At 50.7% G+C, this 17,791-nt stretch overlaps 1 protein-coding gene across 2 annotated transcripts; it reads right to left on the bottom strand.

Annotated features, from left to right (window-relative positions):
* Positions 1-247: 247 nt before the first annotated feature.
* On the bottom strand, positions 248-10,077 carry MOB3C (MOB kinase activator 3C). 2 transcript variants are annotated; one of them, XM_084786664.1, is made up of 4 exons: positions 9,057-10,064; positions 5,581-6,036; positions 3,192-3,394; positions 248-2,885 (listed from the first exon to the last, which is right to left on the bottom strand). In XM_084786664.1, exons 2-4 carry the CDS (start codon positions 5,996-5,998, stop codon positions 2,856-2,858), a joined length of 651 nt encoding a protein of 216 aa, XP_084642790.1. In that variant the 5' UTR covers positions 5,999-6,036; positions 9,057-10,064; the 3' UTR covers positions 248-2,855. The 2 variants fall into 2 exon arrangements, with proteins under 2 accessions (XP_084642790.1, XP_084642789.1); XM_084786663.1 differs by lacking the exon at positions 248-2,885 and having other exon boundaries at positions 2,999-3,394; positions 9,057-10,077.
* Positions 10,078-17,791: the final 7,714 nt, after the last annotated feature.

Genomic DNA, 17,791 nt, shown 5'->3' with positions numbered 1-17,791 from the left:
AATCATTACTGTGTTATGTGCTGCTGCATATGTGTGGGTACACATGCCAGAGTGGTGTCTCTCCTTCAGGCTCTACATGGTCCTGAGAAACAAACTCGGCTCATCAAGCTTGCATTGTTGGGCAGCAAGTGCCTTTATCCACCGAGCCATCTTTCTAGCCCCACCACTTCTGAAGTGGTTCAGAGGGAAGGTGCTGGGGGGTGGGGTGGGGTGGGGTGGGGTGGGGGTGGGGGGTGGGCAGCTGGGGCCGGAGCTCAGGCCTCTGCCTCCCAGGTAGAGTCCCTGCTGGCTCCTTTGCAGCTATAAGAGGAGCCTTTGTTGATTCTGAGCGGCATGTGGCTGGGGGCAGCGAGTTCTAGCTGCCTACTGGGAAACTGAAAACCTCTGGATTGAAACCTGCCCCTCTCCCCTTCCTCCCCCCACTTTGAGTTCTGAGAGCGGCTTCCTGTCCTGTGACTGGGGTTGGGGCTGTATTTCCCACTGCTCTTTTAGCCATTGGTTTCTCCAAGCCATCCAGGTATGAACAGGAGAGCCAGTGCCAAGTGCCTCAACAAGGAAAGATTTACCCCCTCACACTGAGTTCCTTGAAGGCAAGGCCCTGCATGGCCCTCTGCTCCCCTCCTCAAGGCTCCTAACTTAGCTTGGTCTAGAATTCAGAGCCCTGGGAGAACTTGGGTGTCCTCACACTGGAGAGCTAGGTCTGTCATCACTGTGCCCTTATGGTCCAGGAGCTTAGGTCAGAATGTCTTTTTAGCCACTCTGGTGGCCTCTCCTACAATCTGTCAAGACCCATGTGGCACCCAGACCACAGCTTCCCACTACTGGTTGCTTTAGTTTGCATCTTTTATTTTACCAAAAATAGCAAAATCTTCCCTCTTTCACAAAAATAGATTTCCCTCCCCCACCATCATCCCTTTTCACAGCCTGGATTTCAGAGTATACTCTGCAGCCCTATGTGGAGGAGTCTCCCACTCTCCTCAGTTCTGAACCACTGCCAAAGCTGTAGGCCTTGGGGACTTTTCTGGAGACGAGAGAGAGAGAGAGAGAGAGAGAGAGAGAGAGAGAGAGAGAGAGAGAGAGAGAGAGAGAGAGAGGTGTGTGTTCCAGGGCCTGCTGGTCTGGAGAGCCCCGGCTGTCTCTCTGGAGGGCAGGCAGTCCCTCAGCCATAAGGAGGGGCCTGGTTTTGAAGGTTTGTCTCAGCAGCCAACCCAGGCATGGTGGGGCTCTCTGGCACCAGGCTAGAAACCCTGGAGAGCGTCTCTGACAACCCCTATTTCCACATAAGTGGGACAATCAGCAGGCCCTAGAGAAGTCAAGAGCCTTGGCTTTTATGCAGGTTTTGGTTTCCTCTTCTGCACAGTGAGAGACAGGACTCTTCTGTGACTTCTTGTCCTCCATCCTGGCCTCTCAGGATAAAGGCTCTGGAAGGGCAGAGACCTGTTTCTGCCGTGGTTTCCCTACCTGTGAATCTGTGCACAGGCTCAGCATGGAAGTGCTGAGTAATGGCTACCGAACGAGCATCCCAGACTCCTCCAGCTCTGAGAAGCTGGAATGTGAGGGATGGTTGGGTGGAGGCAGGTATCTTTAGGGTGGAAAGGTCTCCATCAGCTACATGGTCCTCAGAGTCCTGATATAGGAGAAGAGACTCTGGATTCCCCGATTCAAGTTCCAGTGGCTCTCTGGTCTGGAGGGCTATTTTGTGCTAGCCTTCAGTCACGTCAGTAGGTTCTGGGTTCAAGACTGAAGTCCAAGTTCAAGATCCAGGGCCCTTTGTGGGCATGAGGGATCAATCTCAACCCCCAAGAGGCTTCCTGTTTGTTTTCTTTAGACAGGGTTTCTCGATGTAACCCTGGCTGGCCTGGACTCCCTCTGTAGACCAGGCTGGCCTTGAACTCTATGTCTGCCTCCTGAGTGCTAGGATTAAGGGCATGCGCCACCACTGCCCAGCTTAGAGATTTATGATATCAGCCCTTCTGGAGGCAGAGAGATGAGGGAAATGACAATTCATGGACATCCTTGGCTGAACAAATCAGCACACACGGTGGTAGGTCAGAGGTTTAAGGAACTCAAGGCAAAGCTGTGCTTCCTAACCTCTACCCAACTGCTTGGGACTCATGTTGATAGAAAATGGTAGTCTAGAAGATTCAGAGGTACAGTTCTGTCTACATGTACATGGTCAGGGCTGAGCTGGGTCACTAAAGCTGCCATCACTCCTATAATAATCATGGACTTATGTCAGCCTGCCCATCCATCCGTCTATCCGTCCATCCATCCATCCATCCAACATGAGGAGGGCCTACTATGTGCCAAGAAAGACCTGGATCTCTCAGACAAATCTCACAGTCAATTCACGTGTGCATGCGTGTGCGCATGTGCACACACACATGCACGCACACACGCCCGCGCGCGCGCGCACACACACACACACACACACACACACACACACACACACACACACCCCTGCTCAGATACAGGCATTCACTCTCTTATAATTTTCTTGCCCTCACTTCAGCCACACCCATATTCTTCCCCCCCTCCCAACACACCTCTAGGAACCACCATGGTTGGGTGAAAGGGTCAAGTATCAGAGCAGAAACCTGGTAGCGTACCCCACTCTTGGACTTGATGTGAGGGGCTAAACTCCTCCTTTCCTTCTGTGGCTCACTTGAAGCCCTCCCTTCTCCATGCATGCGGGGACACACAGACAGACTTCTGAGAAGTCCAGAGGTGTTGGGTATATAGAGGTGTCCTACAGGCCTTCAGGTTGCTTTACCAAAGGCTCCTAAGGGGCCCCTCTCCCAGCTACACTGTGCTCAGATGGTCCATCTCATAGGCAACAACATCCAGATCTGGACTCAGTGACAGATCCGTTCTGTCATCTCCCTCTGTAGAGACACAAAGTAAGGAAGGGTTAATTTGATCTCAGCCTGCTGGGCAACTCCTTGCCAAATCAATGGGTTTATTGAGCCTGACTCCCCCCCACCCATCCCCCCAGCTGCAAACCATGGCAGCGGAACTGGATTTGTAAACGGACATCTCCATGAACACTCTACGAGGGCACAGGACCCACTGTTGAGTGAGTTGCCCCCCCTCACTTACCCACCTGGCACAGGAGTTTCATACAGATCCTTTGGATCTGGGTGTTTAGAGGCTAGCATCGGCAGGGAAGGGCAGTGGAGACTCGGCCTTACCAGTGGCTCTAGCTCCCTCTGGTCCACCAGGCTGAACTCCTGGATAAAGTAGTAAAAATGCTTGTAGCAGGTGTTGACGTGCGCCTCCGCCCCCATGGTAAGGATGCTGTCGAAGTGGTGGATGTAGACATGGACAAAGACCCGGAAGAGGCGGGTCAGGATCTTGGTGCAGACCTGCTGGAAGTTCTTGGGGAAGGGAACTCCTGGCAATGGAGAGGGGTGGAAGAGGGATCAAAATCCTAGGGACGAACGCTGCCCCTCCCCCAGGCAGCCTTCACCCCTCCTTAGCACAGGACCCATACAGAACGGCAGGGCAGGAGTTTGGCTTTTTTCCTATACTTTTCTTTTCTGGGTGGGAGAAGTGTTGGGGATTGAACCCAGGAATTTATTCACACCACTGAGCTCTAACCCTAGCCACCCCCATCTTTCCTTTTTTTTTTTTTTTTTTTTTTTTGGAGACAGGGTTTCTCTGTGTAGTTCTGACTGTCCTGGACTCGCTTTGTAGACCAGGCTGGCCTCACATTCATAGCAATAAGCCTGCCTCTGCCTCCCGAGTGCTGGGATTAAAGACGTGCGGCACCGTGTCCAGCCTCCATCTTCCTTTTTAAATGAAGCACATATCTGAAAATGCCTTCTCCTTGCTATAACCCGGATCACCTTCCACATTTCCCACAGCCTAAAGCAAGGCTTGGCAGGCTTGTCACTGGCCAGTCTGCCTCAGACCACAGTGAAAATTATGGCCTACCCTCTCTTCCCAGACACGTGCATGCCTGCAGAGATATGCACATCACTTTCTCCTACACAGCCCAGTGGGAGGTTGTCAGCATAGGGGGACTATTTTTTTTGTTTTTGTTTTTTTAAATCACGGGCCTTCAGGGTTAAGTCTTAGTATCCCAGCATGCATGGAGCAAAGCCTTTATGAGACAATACTGATTGCCCTCTCCAGCCACACCCTCAGTCCCCCTGCTCACTATTCTTACCGCTGGCTCATGGCCCCCCACCCCCCACCTCACCCCCCACCCCCTGCCACCCCCAACCCGATGCTAACACTTCAGGAACTGCTCCGGATATCACTCATTCCTTGAGCTATCCAATAGCATGAAGAGCTTTCCCTCGGTGAGCCCAGCCCTTTGTACCTCTGCCCTATTGTGCTCATGGGTCTGGTAGCCATTCTAGATATGATAAAATGCAGGCAATGTGTAGAGGTGAAGGCACTTGCCTGAGGACACGTAATTATTAATTAGTCCAGACTGGAGGCAGGATTCAATCCCTCTGTGCACAGTTGTGCCTCTCAGAGATAAATGATACGGATCCTGCCTGTCCAGAAAAGGCCACGAGAACCACGGGAAGGCAATGTGTGCACAGGCCCCACATCCGAGGCAGGGATCCTGGTGGCTTACATCCTCTTTTCTGCTATGACAAAATCATCCAGTCATCTGGTTAAAAGTTTACCCAGGGCCCACAGACCCAGGGATGTAGGCTAGAGGGAATAAAAGGCAGGATCAGATCCGGCCCTACTCCACACATCTTCCTTCTCACTGCTCTTCGGGAGCTTGCACCCTGCCTCTCTGAGAGCCCAGCTTGGTCCCCACACCCGGGGTACCCATCTAGACTCCGGCACCTGGGCCCACAACACCTGAGCTCTACTTCTGAACCCTTTTCTATTCAATGTGCTTTCCATTGTTCGCCTCAGTTTCCTCCTGTGTAAAAAAGGGGGCCAGTTTGTACACGACTGTGCAGGAAATGGCAGCCACAGCTAGGGAGGACGGTGACTCAGTGCCCAGCTTTCCTCAGCACTGGGACTTCTTCCCTCTGGGCTTGACCATGTGCCCCACCCATTTGAATCTCTATAGCCCAGGTGGGTGCTGGGACCCAGGTTGCAGGTGGAGCTTCTGTGATGAACTTAGCTCAGCACCTGGGTGGGGAACCTGGGCCAGGGTGACAGTGTTCATCCCTCCCCCCCCCCCCCCCACCCGCCAGGCCCTGCTGAGATAAGAAAAGGACTCATGGCCTGAATCTGACAATGGAGCACCAAAACACTCTGAGGGAAAGATATCTTTTGGGCTGATTCAGCTTCCAATCGGTCCCTTTCCTGGGGCCAGGATTCACAGTGGACTCTCAGGGGGCTGGAAGCCAGATCAGCCCAAACTGATATAAACAAGTAATAAAAACATATCACTTGTTCTGGAAAGTGGAGAAACATTGTTTGTGGTCATGTTGGGATAGCCCACAGTGGAACGAACACTCATGCTTTGGACACGAGGTTCTCCGAATGGGAGTCAGACAGTCCTTGTTAAATGTTTGACCCTGCCTCAACTGGTTTCCTCTTCTACAATATGAGGGATGACCGTCCCTGCCTACGCAAACTCTCCAGCCAGAGGGTGCTCACCAACACGTGTAGGAAAGACATCCTCATCATTGATGAGACCCTCGATCCAATCCATGAGCAGTGCCATATAGCGAGGTGCTGAGAGCTTGGCTGGCCTCCGGTACTGGCGCTCGTCCTGCCAGCGGTACTCATAGCGAGGCCCACCAGCCATGACTGGGCAGCTGGACTCACTGCAGTGCTCAGCCATGGTGCCGTAGATGAGGTTGATACGGTTGAAGAAGTCCACCACGTGCACAGCGATCCAGTCATCGATGCTCTCACCGGGAGGCAGCCTCACCACAGTCCGAAGGTCCAGGCCGGACTTGAGTGACGCCTGTGCCTTCTTATAGAGCTCAAAGCGTTGCGTGCCAGGCTCGAAGCGCTTCCGGGGCCGGAAAGTCTTGTCCTTAGCAAATACCTGCTTCAGACACAGTGCCATGGCCAGGCAGGTGGAGCTGGATGTGTAGGCGCAGGGACCTGAAGATGCCCAGACAAGGACAAGGGCAGGGGAAGTAGGTGGTCAGGGCCTTATCCAGTGGGCTTTGGCATCCCACCACATCATTTTTCCCCTTAGCTGTCAGCCTCGGGGCAATTTCTTGACCTCAGTGAAACCTTCATCCCCTAGCAAGCGTTGTCCCTCCACCCCACCCCTGCAGCAGCCCCACCTGCCTTTTGTTTTCCTTACTTTCCTCCCGCTTTTCTTTGAATGTTGCAGAGGGTGTGGCCTGGGCTCCAAACAGGTGCTTACAGGGCAGTTGACCATTACAGAAGTGACAGAGGCTTCTGCAGGCCTACCAGGGAACAGGGAACCCAGATAAGACGTTCTCTGGAAGCCCCAGAGGCCAGCTGTGTAGTGAGAGAGCCTGGCTGCACTGTGCTAGGTGTGAGGAGGGGGTGGGCCCTGGACTTGGATTTCCTCTGGGATATCCCGAACGCCATCCGGCCACCGGGGATTCCCAGGGAGCAGAAGGGACTTTTCTACTGAAAATGTCCTTTTCTCTTTCTTTACTCTAAAAGAGGAAAGGGCCCTCATACAGCCAGCTGGGTGGCCTTAAGTGTGGCTGCAGGCTCTGCAGGAAGGGGAGGGTGGCAGGGCTTAGAAGAACCCGACTTCCTGTCACAGAGACTAGAGTTCTTTTTCTCCAAGGCAACTTCCTTCACTCCTAAACCTGCATGAGCTGCTGCACCTGACACTCCAAGGGCTTCCAGCACGCCTACTGTGCGCCTGGCACCAGGGGCTGGGGAGAGAGAGCAGCTAGACCCATCCTGTGGCCCTTCTGGCTATCTGCTTTGCCTCTCAGAACAGAACAGACTTCAGGGGGCATCAATCAGAGGCCCCAAAGTCCTGAGATCTCATCCCGGTTTCAAAGCTGGCTTGTGTGCATCACCGTGCATCAGTCCACGCAGTCCTGAGTTTGGAGAGTAGAGGGAGCTCCTGGCCTCTTGGAAGAAGCCTCAAGATGTGGAAGGCCGTCTCATTTATTCTGTGCCCCCAACTTCTTCCCAAAGAAATGCCAGGCTGAGACCCGAACTTCCTGAGTGAAAGCTCTGTACACTTCAGTTGCTGTCTCCCCTTTAAGCTCTTCCTGGGTGCAGGCTTCCAAAACCACTCTTTGGCATCAGTGGGGTTTCTGGTCCTCCACCTCTGATTGGCCTCCCCATTACTGTTGTTACAGACTCTGACGCTCTCTCTCTCTCTTCCTCCTTCCCTCTCTCCCTCTCCCTCTCTCTCTGCCTTTCAACCACACCCCCTCCTTTCCTGCCCCCCCCCCCCCCCCCCCCGCCCCCAGCAGCTCCTCTGGGCTTCTCCTTGATCCCTGAGCATGTCCTCACTCTCTGGACTGCTCATCTGACTGCATGCTGCCTCCTCCAGATCTCAGTCTTGTGTGGCGGCTGTCCTTTGACTGCTTCTGTCCCTACCCCTTTCCAGATCACAGCAGGACTGGCATAAAGTTGGCCAGGCTTTAGGGAAAGCCCAGCCTCAATTGTCTTAGAGTTGAGAGTAGTTGAGATGCAAGCGTGGGGACCATTTGGATCTCCAGAACCCATAAAAAGCCTCCTGTAACCCGAGAGCTCAGGAGGCAGAGGCAGGGGATCTCTGTGGTAAGCTGGCTAGCTAGACTAGCCAGACTTAGGAAGGCCCAGGTTCAGCAAGACCTTGCTTTGGGCTGGTGACATGTTTCAACAGATACACTTGCTTTCCTGAGATTCATGCCTGGGACCAACATGGTAGAAGGAGAGCACTCCCACACACTGCCTTGGACCTCCACATGTGCACTGTGGTACACAAATGTGCGCACACACATCAATAAATATAACTAATTTTTAAAAATAGACCTTGCCTCAATAAATGAAGTGAAAAGCAAGGGAGAAAGACAACTAATGTCAATGTTGGGCCTCCATACCTGCATGCCCACCCTTACATACTCACAACAACAACAACAACAACAACAACAACAACAACAACAACAACACACACACACACACACACACACACACACACACCCCTTCTAGTTGAAAGAGCTCTGAGAAATCAAGTGGCACATTCCACACCAACAGATGGGGAAACTGAGGCCCAGAAAGAGGATTTGAAGAGCCTGGCTTTGCATAGCAAGCTATAAGAAGTAGAGGTTTGGTATAAAGAGGGGCTCAACTTATAACAAGGTACAAAGGATCCTTTTCCTGCTCTGTCTGGACACTGGCCTGGTGTAGATGGGGGGAGGGGGGAAGAGCCCCATCTCCTTGCTGTAGAACTTTAAGGCAAGACTTTTCCTAGAAAGAGTAAACTTGGAGGTGAGTACAGGAGGTAAGAGGGCAGTCCCCTCCTTGCTATGTCTGTTACTGCTGTCTTCTCTGCAGCCTCGTGCCATCACTGAGACTGTTTCTCATGGAGCCTCTGTTCCCCTTCCCCAAAGACCTCCACCATAATTATTGGGTGGGGAAGTCACTAGTTTGTTCACGCTGTGACCAAGGATCTAATCTTCCCAGAGGAAGAGCAGAGACTGCCTGATCCTGCCTGTTTCTAATACCTAGACCCCTGCCAGGGACACACAGGCCCCTCCCTTGGCCTGACTCACAAACAGCCAGAAGATTGCCCTAGTTTGAACTCAGAATCAAGCCTACGCCTTGAGGTACAAGATCTAAGTTTTAGATCCGAAGAGAAAAGTGGAAGAGAAAGACAGCTCTTGTCCAGCCAGAACCTCCCCCACCTCCCGAGAGCCCCTAAGAGCCTCCCCCTTATCTTCAGCTGTTAGGACCAAACAGGTCCTAGGACCCAGAGGAGCCAGCCTGACATTTCCGCTCCTGAAGACACGCCCCCCAACAGCCACCGCCACCGCCACCCCCACCCGTCTTCGGGCGCTGTGTGAATCTCGGACTGTGGCCACCCTGCTTTCTGGCTGGAGTCGCTTCCAGAAGGTGCCACGCGAGGACCTAGAAGAACTGAAAGTCGAAGCTAGACCGGGCCTGGGGGGCGCGGAGTCCGGGTGCTCACTCACGCGCTCCGCCTGGGTGGACAGCTCCGAGTCTCTGGCTGCGGGGCCACACCGCAGCGCGCTGGGTTGTCCTCCCGCCTGTGATCCCGCCGGGCTAGTCTCAGCGCCGGTCCGCCAGTCTGCTCTGGGGCCGCGGCCGCCGTCCCGCCGCCCGTCCGCGAAGAGACGCCAGCTCCGCCCCGGGCTCAGCCACGCCGCGGCCACGGGGCGGGGAGGGGCGGGGAAAGGGACTCCCCCCCCCGTCCCAGGACACACACTCTGCTCTCCAGCCTTTCCGGGAAGTGGGAAGTCCGGTCGGACTCTCAGTCTCCAAGAGGGCAAAGGACTAACTTATCAGTCGCCCCAAGGGACCGTCTGGATATTCCTGAAGGAGGCAGCCTCAGATTTCTAGGCTGTAGAGGGGGAACAAGTCCAGCTTCCGCCTGAAGCAGAAAGAAAAAGGTCGTGATTTAAACGTTTCCTAGCCCCCCTGCAGCCATCTGAGTTTCACTTATCTCTGCCCTCGGTATGGGTTCCTAGCATCCAGTCTGTTCAGCTTCAGCCCACCGCCACACACAGCGCTCAGAACCCGCCGCTGGAGGCTGCAGACAGGCGTAGGTTGGCGCCGTATTTACTTCCCATCACTAGGGAAGCAGAGGCAGGCAGATCTCTTTGAGTTCCAAGCTAGCCAGGGATGCATGAGGCCCTCTCTCAAAACCCCCCCCCCCCACTTAAATAAATGAACAGCGGGTGGGAGTCATGGACTGGGTCACCGCAAAGAGGAAGGACTGACTCCTCCACACTGTGTCCCAAAGAAAGTTCAAAGAAGACCTCACTTTCCCCACACCTGTCACAGACTATGTCTGGTTGTGTAGATTCTCTCTCTACACAAAATCAGCCCATTTCCTATCTCCAAACCTTTGTCTCCGTGGTTCTTCAGAACGGCTTCTCTCACATTTGATCTTCGTTGCCCACTCTTCTACCGAGATTTCTCCTCGGAAACAGGCCGATATTCCACATCAGTGCTCAGTGACCCCGGGAACCAGTCTGCAGGTTCTGTCTGGGGTGGGGGAAATTGAAGACTTTCTAGACTAGGTGGGTGTTACGATTAATCCTCATTGTTAAATTCACTGGCTCCAGAATTGCCAAGGAGACACACCACTAGGAGTGTTTGACATGGGCTAGAGTCCTGGACTAAACTAAAAGCCAAAGAAGAAGAAGGGGGGGAGGAGGAGGAAGAGGAAGAAGAGGAGGAGGAGGAGGAAGAAGAGGAGGAGGAAGAAGAGGAGGTGGAGAAAGAGGAGGAGGAAGACAAAGAGGAGGAGGAAGTGGAGGAGGAGGAGGGGGAAGAAGAAGCCAACCAGTATCCACTGTTTATTTCCCGGCCAGCTACCTCCTGCTCCTGCTGCCACAGCTTAGAACCACCCTTCCTGCCGTACTTTCCTCACCATAGTGGGCTGCACTCTCAAACCGTGAGGCAAAACAAAACACCCTTCCTGAGTATTCTGTCACATCACGAGAGATAACTAATGCAGAAGGCCAAGGCAGGCAGCTGGGCTGCCAAAGTCACCCTAGAGAAAGTGCACAGTGAACAGTGTGACTGGGGACCCATGGGTGGTCTTACACCATGGCACAACTGCCCCCCTGGGATTCCCTGGGCCTGGGCCTGGGCCTGCTTTCTCAATTGCAGGAACACACACTTAGATCCTGAAGAATTTTAGGTTAGAGCTGAGGATTCACTCTTTGACTAAGGGCTTAGTTCTGCTCCAGCATAAAAATCTCTATTGTTTTGTGCCCAGGACCTTAATCTGTTGAAATTTTCCTATAAACTTTTACATATTAATGGAGTTCACATTTGCTCCATTTGATTTGATATAATAACCAATGCATTTTTGTTGTTTAGGGTAACCGTGTGCTGAGATCAAGATAATGAAACAGTCACTGATCTCAGGTGCTGATTGGGACACAACATATACAGGTGATGGGGTCAGGGCTTAGTCATTCAGAAGTGGAAATGGGTGACATAATGCATCGATGAGCCAACACTAGGCAAGAGTGGGGATATCCACAGGAAACAGAGCACCCTGGGTGCTTTGAGGAGCATTTAATAGTGGTCCCGCATATAGGTATAGTTAGTTGAAGGGAAGCCATGTAGAGACTATATCACCAATGAGGTAGCAAGGGCCGTAGATAGCTGTAGCTGGCAGGAATGCCAGGCTGAGGTACACCAGGAATGGGAGATCTGAGAAGGCTACAGGAAACTCTGCGGCCTAAGGTAGAGGCCAGACCTAGCTCAGTGCAATCAAGGGGAAAACTACCGGGCCAATAAGGGCCTCATTTCCTTCGGATTTTCTTCTCATCTTTGGCCAAGTTCCCCATGGCCGAGTCCCATTAAAAGCCAAGGACACGGGAACCTGTTGCCACAGCCCAGAGGTCAGTCCCCTGGACACAGAGCTGGGAGAAGGGTAGAAAGTCATCTGGAGGAACCGTGTTGGGTCAGGGGTGACTTCACAGAAGAAGTGACTTGGAAAATGTTTGTGCTTTTATTATTCTGTCCTAAATATTCTACCAATGCCCTTTATAATCCCTCTAACTCTTGGCTGACTTGAAAGTTAAGCCTTTTAGTTCCCCAAGACAGGAAAGTTTATGTATTTCTCGTTTATTTCTTCTTACATTGCCTTGTGGTTGGAGATCTTGGTCTATGAGATTCTTTGGAATTGGATATGACTTCCGCTGTGGCTTTGCACATGGTTATTTTCTGTGCCTCTGAGCTGGGTTTTATAGGGAAGGCAGGGGATTCAGTGAAAAACAGGAAGCACAGACTCCTCACTCTGGAAAATGTAGGTGATCCATGCTGAAGAAATCTTAGAAACTCCAGGCTCATCTGCAGAGGCTTGGATGTCTGTAGGGCAGGAGGTAGGAAGAGTTGGGCTGGGGGCAACACAGAAATGGTCCAGATTTCTTAATGCCTGTACCCCTTCCTGCCACTCTCAGTCTGGACTAGAAAGACTGTGCCCTTTCAGGAGGCCCTTCTGGGGCTGAGAGGACCCCAGACCATGTGGACGAGTTCCTGCTTTATTGAGCATTTATTGTGTGACCATGGGTTGGTACCACCCTCTCTGGTGGTATACTACAACTGTCCAGCTCTCACTGTACACCTATACAGGTAAGTCACTGTTCTTCCCACTGTGTCTTAAATGTGGTGAGGGCCCATCTCTTCAGCTTGATGGGAGCCAGCGAGGATCTAGGAGAGTATGCGCCCTCTTCCGTTACACAGCCCGGGCACCTACCTCCATGATGGCAGCTCCAAGTGACTGCACTGGTGTGTTCATGAGATCTGGACTCCTGTCCACTACTCCCTCCTGACTCCCTCCATACACGCTGTGGTGCCCTGAGAAAGCCCTAGCCCCTCTTTGGGACCCCGTTTCCTCACTTGTACCACCAAAGTAGCCACACCAAGGGTTCTCCAAGTGCCTTATGAGAACTAGCTCTCAGCTGCATCCCTCCAAGCCTGCACCCAGATAAAGAATAGCCACTTCCTGGGGACACACAGCCACTCTCATGCTAGGAAAGGCCCCCATCTCCTTCCTGAAATGAGCTACCACACTCCCACTTCACTTTACCAAGCATTTGGCATCTATTAGAACCTTTTTAGGGTCAAACCTCTCCCCATTCATTGTACTGTCTAAATCAAATTCTGCCCTTCCCAGCAGGCAGGATCGCTCATCCTAGTCTATTGAGCGGAAGCCTGGCAACCAGAGGAATTGAGGTGAGGCTTCCTTTAGCGCAGAGAAGACAAAGCTCAGTGAAACGTGACCAGAGAAGACAGGATTGACAAGGATATATATTAACGTTTAGTGTGACCTTGAACAAGGCACACATTCTTGCTGAGCCTATTTCCCCTTCTCTAAAATAGAAACAACATCTGCTCCGCCGAGGAGCTGTTAGGATTAGATGCGACAGCTCCTGTAAACAGCAAAAGGCGGTGGCAAGTATGTTTCAGGCTGCTGTCTTCAAAGCATTTGCGTAGAAGAGCTGAGTTGTTCTAGGGTAATGGGGGGGGCCAGTAGCAAAGGCTTGGGACAATATGAGAAGACACTGGCTCATTAGAGCTGCCCCCTGGTTGTGCTCCTTTTTCGAAGGGAGATGTGGCAGCAGAAGTGAACCAGCCCCCTGTGATGTCATATTCAGGGTTCTACTTTCCCTCAGGACTTCAGCCTGCTGTGTTCTTTGCACCAAAGTCCTCCTCCCTTCCAGCTCCCCCTCACCCCACTGAGCTGCGTCCACAGAGCTGGAGACAGCTTTTACTTCTCCAGGTTCAGAGTATTCTATCTTGGGGAGATAGAAGACCCTGGAGCTGGGGAATCTCTGTAGTTTTTTTTTTATAGGAGCCCTGTTTTCATAAATGGGGTAAATTCTTAGTCCTCTGGACATCAGCATGGCTCTGGTAGACACTGTCTCCTCCCATCCCTTGGGTTAGTTGGGAAGGAATTTTCACCAGTGTCCCAGGTCCAGCCTTCCTTGGCACCTACAAGCTACATAAACTGTCCAATCCCATCTCCCCCTATGCTGTTGTGGGCCCCCCAATTCCAGCCTTTAGGGCTACCTGCCTAAAGCACTGAGCTCAAAGTCCTTCTTCCCAAACCTCTTTAGACTTCCCCTGTCCCCACTGTACATGCTGGAGGCCTTATGGTTACCACTGGTCCAGTAGTAGGAAATCAACATCTAGAGACAGTATGACGGAAGGCAAGCTGCAATCCACTTTTCACCTGTCACTCACTCTTTTATTCATTCAATAAGTGTCAACCAAGGGCCTATTAAAGGTCATAACTTGTAGTGGACTAGGAGCAGACCAGTCCTTACCTGGTGGGACTCAGTCTTCTGAGGAACTTTCATTGCTCTAGTCATCCCACTGCCTAGTTCAAAAGGCCGAGACCAGAGTGGAATATTAGGGACCATTATTAGGAAAGTGAGTAGCTCTTACAGAAGGGCCCTTGGACATCACTTAGCCCATATCCTTGGAGGAGTTGAGGAAACTGAGGCACAGGGAAATATGGATTGTCCCAATGCTAAATCATAAAAAAAACTCCTTCAGTAAAATGTCTATATACTGGAGCCTTGCCAGGAGCCACTCTGTGAAGGGAGCTCACCAGGCATGTGGGCTGTCTAGGAGGTGATCTGGTATTTGCAAGTCTTGTACCATGATGCACCCCCAAACTGCTTCCAGCCTCTGATATGCTATCAGGAGCCATTGATTTGGGGAAGCACAGTAGGCACGAGAGATCTCTGGAGGTGATCCGGTATTTGCAAAGTGTGTATAGTGATGTACCCCAGAACTGCTTCCAACGTCTGACTACCCTGTCAGTTGTGCACCACTGCATCTCTCTAAAATCTGGCATTAGAGCCGGGCATGGTGGCGCATTCCTTTAATCCCAGCACCCAGGGAGGCAGAGGCAGGTGGATCACTGTGAGTCTAAGGCCAGCTTAGTCTACAAAGTGAGTCCAGGACAATCAAGATTATATAGAGAAACTTTGTCTCGAATAACCAAAAAGAAAAAACATCTGGCATTGGTGTGAACTCTTACTTTCTGGGTATTGACCAGCTCTGATTGAGCAAACTTCCTATGGGATTTTGATGAAAATGCACTGTTTGTTATTCAGATGAATTAATCCCTGATTATGGGATTCCTGATTTGATTCAAATAGTTTTAAAAGTTAAAGTTAGTTTATGGCTGTAATAAATACCTTTGTGGACCTCCAGATGCCTCACTAAGGGTAGCCTTGTAGCAGATTTGTGGCTTGAGATACACCTCCACTCCAGATGGCACCACAAATCCTGGTATTTCACCATAAATATAGGCAAGTTCGTTTAAACTTTCTATGAATCTAAGTTGGAATGAAGTTACCTAGAGATGTCTGAATTTACTCTGTTTCTTAGAATGCAAGACAGATAAAACTACTGTCCTGAACTCATTATGAACTAAGAGATAGCTGCATAATGTATAGTTAGGTCAGTCCTAATTGATAAGTTGTATATTCTTGTAACTTTTAGGCCTTGTCACTCTGAATTCACTGTGAACTTATGTAATGGATACTTAGATAAGGAATGTTTAGATTTAAAATATGTAACCTGTTGTATTTTAGAATTCGTCTGTTTTCCTGATTAATTGCCTTTTTTCAAGTATGAGGTAAGACCCTTTTCTCAGAAGTATAAGTACGGTCATCTTCAATAAATGGTGCTGAAATTGGGAAGCTTAACTTCAGTTGAAGTTAAGATGCCTGACCTCATCTACCTCTTCTCTTGAACCTTTTCTCTTCGATGTACGTGTGGAGATTGGGAAACCTGACTTCAGTTGAGGTCGAGATGCCTAATTTCATCCACCTCTTCTCTTGAATGCATGTATGTGAGTGGTTTATTTTCTACCTCTTTCTTATTTCTTATTTCCCTGTAGATTCACAAATAAGTTAGCAGACTCAGGGCCATCAGCCTTCTATGGCTAATAAGTCTAAGTTTACCTTGGCTTACTTGAGATCTCCACAAGGAGGCCTATCTACAGATCAAAGAGCCTCCTTTTACGACAGCCTCAGCCATAGGAAACTTGTGGTCAGTTTAAGTTTTTCTCCTCAGTAGCAGTACAGCCAGTCCCTAGAGAAGAAACCCTGAGCTCCACTTTCCTCTTTCTTTTTTCAATCCTGATCAGTTGCCTGAGCCATCAGCTCTGGCCACCCAAGAGATGAAGCGAACTGGAAGGGCATCCGCATCCAGCCCCGGAGACCCTGCCCTGGACCTCTCCAGAGCAGCAGCCGGGCATTAACAGAGATGCCTGAGATGCATTTTCTCATTTCTTCCTTTCAGCAACTTGGGGATTTGTCTTTGCTTTAGAGGGAGAGACGAAGGAATGGGAAAGATAAGTTTCCCCAGCAGAGGATGGACACTTGGATAAGGTCCCAAACTCTGTCCTGCAGTTCCATGTCCCCTCCTGCTGTCAACTTCTCAGAGATGGGAAAACTGTGTCTGCTGCAGCAATTCAGATAGTGGTGGGGTTCACTTCTTGGTGGAGACCCGACTGTACCCTATGAAATCTGGGTTCCATGCCAAGAGTAGCCCGTGACTTCCTGTGGGTGTTATCTGGCGTGTCACAGGGCTGCATGTGAGGCTCTGTGAGAAAAAGTTAGAGGAGTGGTCAAGTGGGTGTTCTCTTCCACGAGTTTTCCTGAATAGCCTCAGTTTCCTGAAGCAGCCTCTTCTGTCACAGAGAGTTACTGGTGCTTTGCAGATGTGTCCCCCATTATTTGCCCTTTTGTTCTGTAAACCCTTAAAAGTGGGGTTTTCTTGTTTTGTTTTTTGAGACAGGGTTTCTCTCTGTAGCTTTGAGTGTCCTGGACTCACTTTGTAGACCAGGCTGGCCTCGAACTCACATGCCTCTGGCTCTGCCTCCTAGAGAGCTGGTGTTACAGGTGTACGCCACCACACCAGGCTAAAGGTGGGGTCTTATTTAACTTCCCATGGAATCCTGTAGCAGCATTAAGGGCTGTAAGGAACTGTCTGTCTTATGGAGTGCTTTCGAGGTTCTGGTCACTTCGGAATTTGTCTTTTGTCTACAACCTAGAGAAGTGAACACTGTCTTCAAAAGAGGAAATGACTTGGCCAAGAAGCACAGCCCAAAAATGGCAGATCTGGGACTCAAGGTCAGGTCCAGTCACAGGGCCCGCATGTGTCCCTTCCCACCCAAGCACTGAGCAAATGCATTCATTGCCTAGGGAGCTGTCTCACATGACACACCAGGAGGTTGGGAAGGGAGCTAGACACTCCAGATATGTTCTCCTGGAGAAGCAGATAACACAGTCATTTGAACCTCAGTCCATGTTAAAGCAATTAACAGAATTAAGTATATTAATCATCTTCAGTAACTTTGACTCCACTGAGATTCCCTGTAAATGGAACTTATTTGCCTGTGTTGATGTCTCGGAGGCTTATTGCCTCCGTCTGCTCACTTAGACCTAGTCCTCGGAGCTTCTAGCCTCCAAACAATCTAATCTAGGCCTAGAGTGCTTTCAGCCTCTCAGGCTTACTGCTTAGTAACTTCACCCTTTCTTGTTCTTACTGAGCTCTGAGCTGGCTGGTTCAACTCAGCTGTTCTGGCTCAAATTCCTCTCCCAGCTGACTTACTCAGTCTGGCTTCTTCTTCTTCTCCTTCTCCTTCCTTTTTATTTATTTATTATTATTACATATATAGTGCTCTGCCTGCATTTACACATTCATGCCAGAAGAGGGCATCAGGTCTCATTATAGATGGCTGTGAGCCACCATGTGGTTGCTGGGAATTGAACTCATAACCTCTGGAAGAGCAGTCAGTGCTCTTAACCTCTGAGCCATCTCTCCAGCCCCAGTCTGGCTTCTGTCTCGGCCCCTGAATTGCTCTGCACGGCCTCAAACTAACTCCAGCAATCTGCTCTAATCTCCTGGCTCCTTCGGATTCTTTGGCTCATTCAGTCTTTACCTGAGTCTAGATTGTTCCTTCTCTGCAACCTGTCTGTCTACTACTGTCTGGGTAAAACTGTCTCCTGTCTCTCTGCATTGCACCACAAGTAGCTTCCCTTTCCTCTCGCTTGAGAGTTGGACATATCCTATTCTGTCAAATCTTCTCTGATTTGTCACTTTCTTTTTCTGTCATTCAATTAGACATCACTTTCAAACATGGGTGCTTCCTTCTGCAAACTAACTTTACTTTCATTTGGGATTAAAGGCATGCACCACC

This window comes from Acomys minous, assembly GCF_964271855.1.
Source record: "Acomys minous genome assembly, chromosome: 6".
Classification (NCBI taxonomy): domain Eukaryota; kingdom Metazoa; phylum Chordata; class Mammalia; order Rodentia; family Muridae; genus Acomys; species Acomys minous.
Note: the sequence above shows the minus strand (reverse complement) of the source record. Positions and strands in the feature narration are given on the sequence as shown.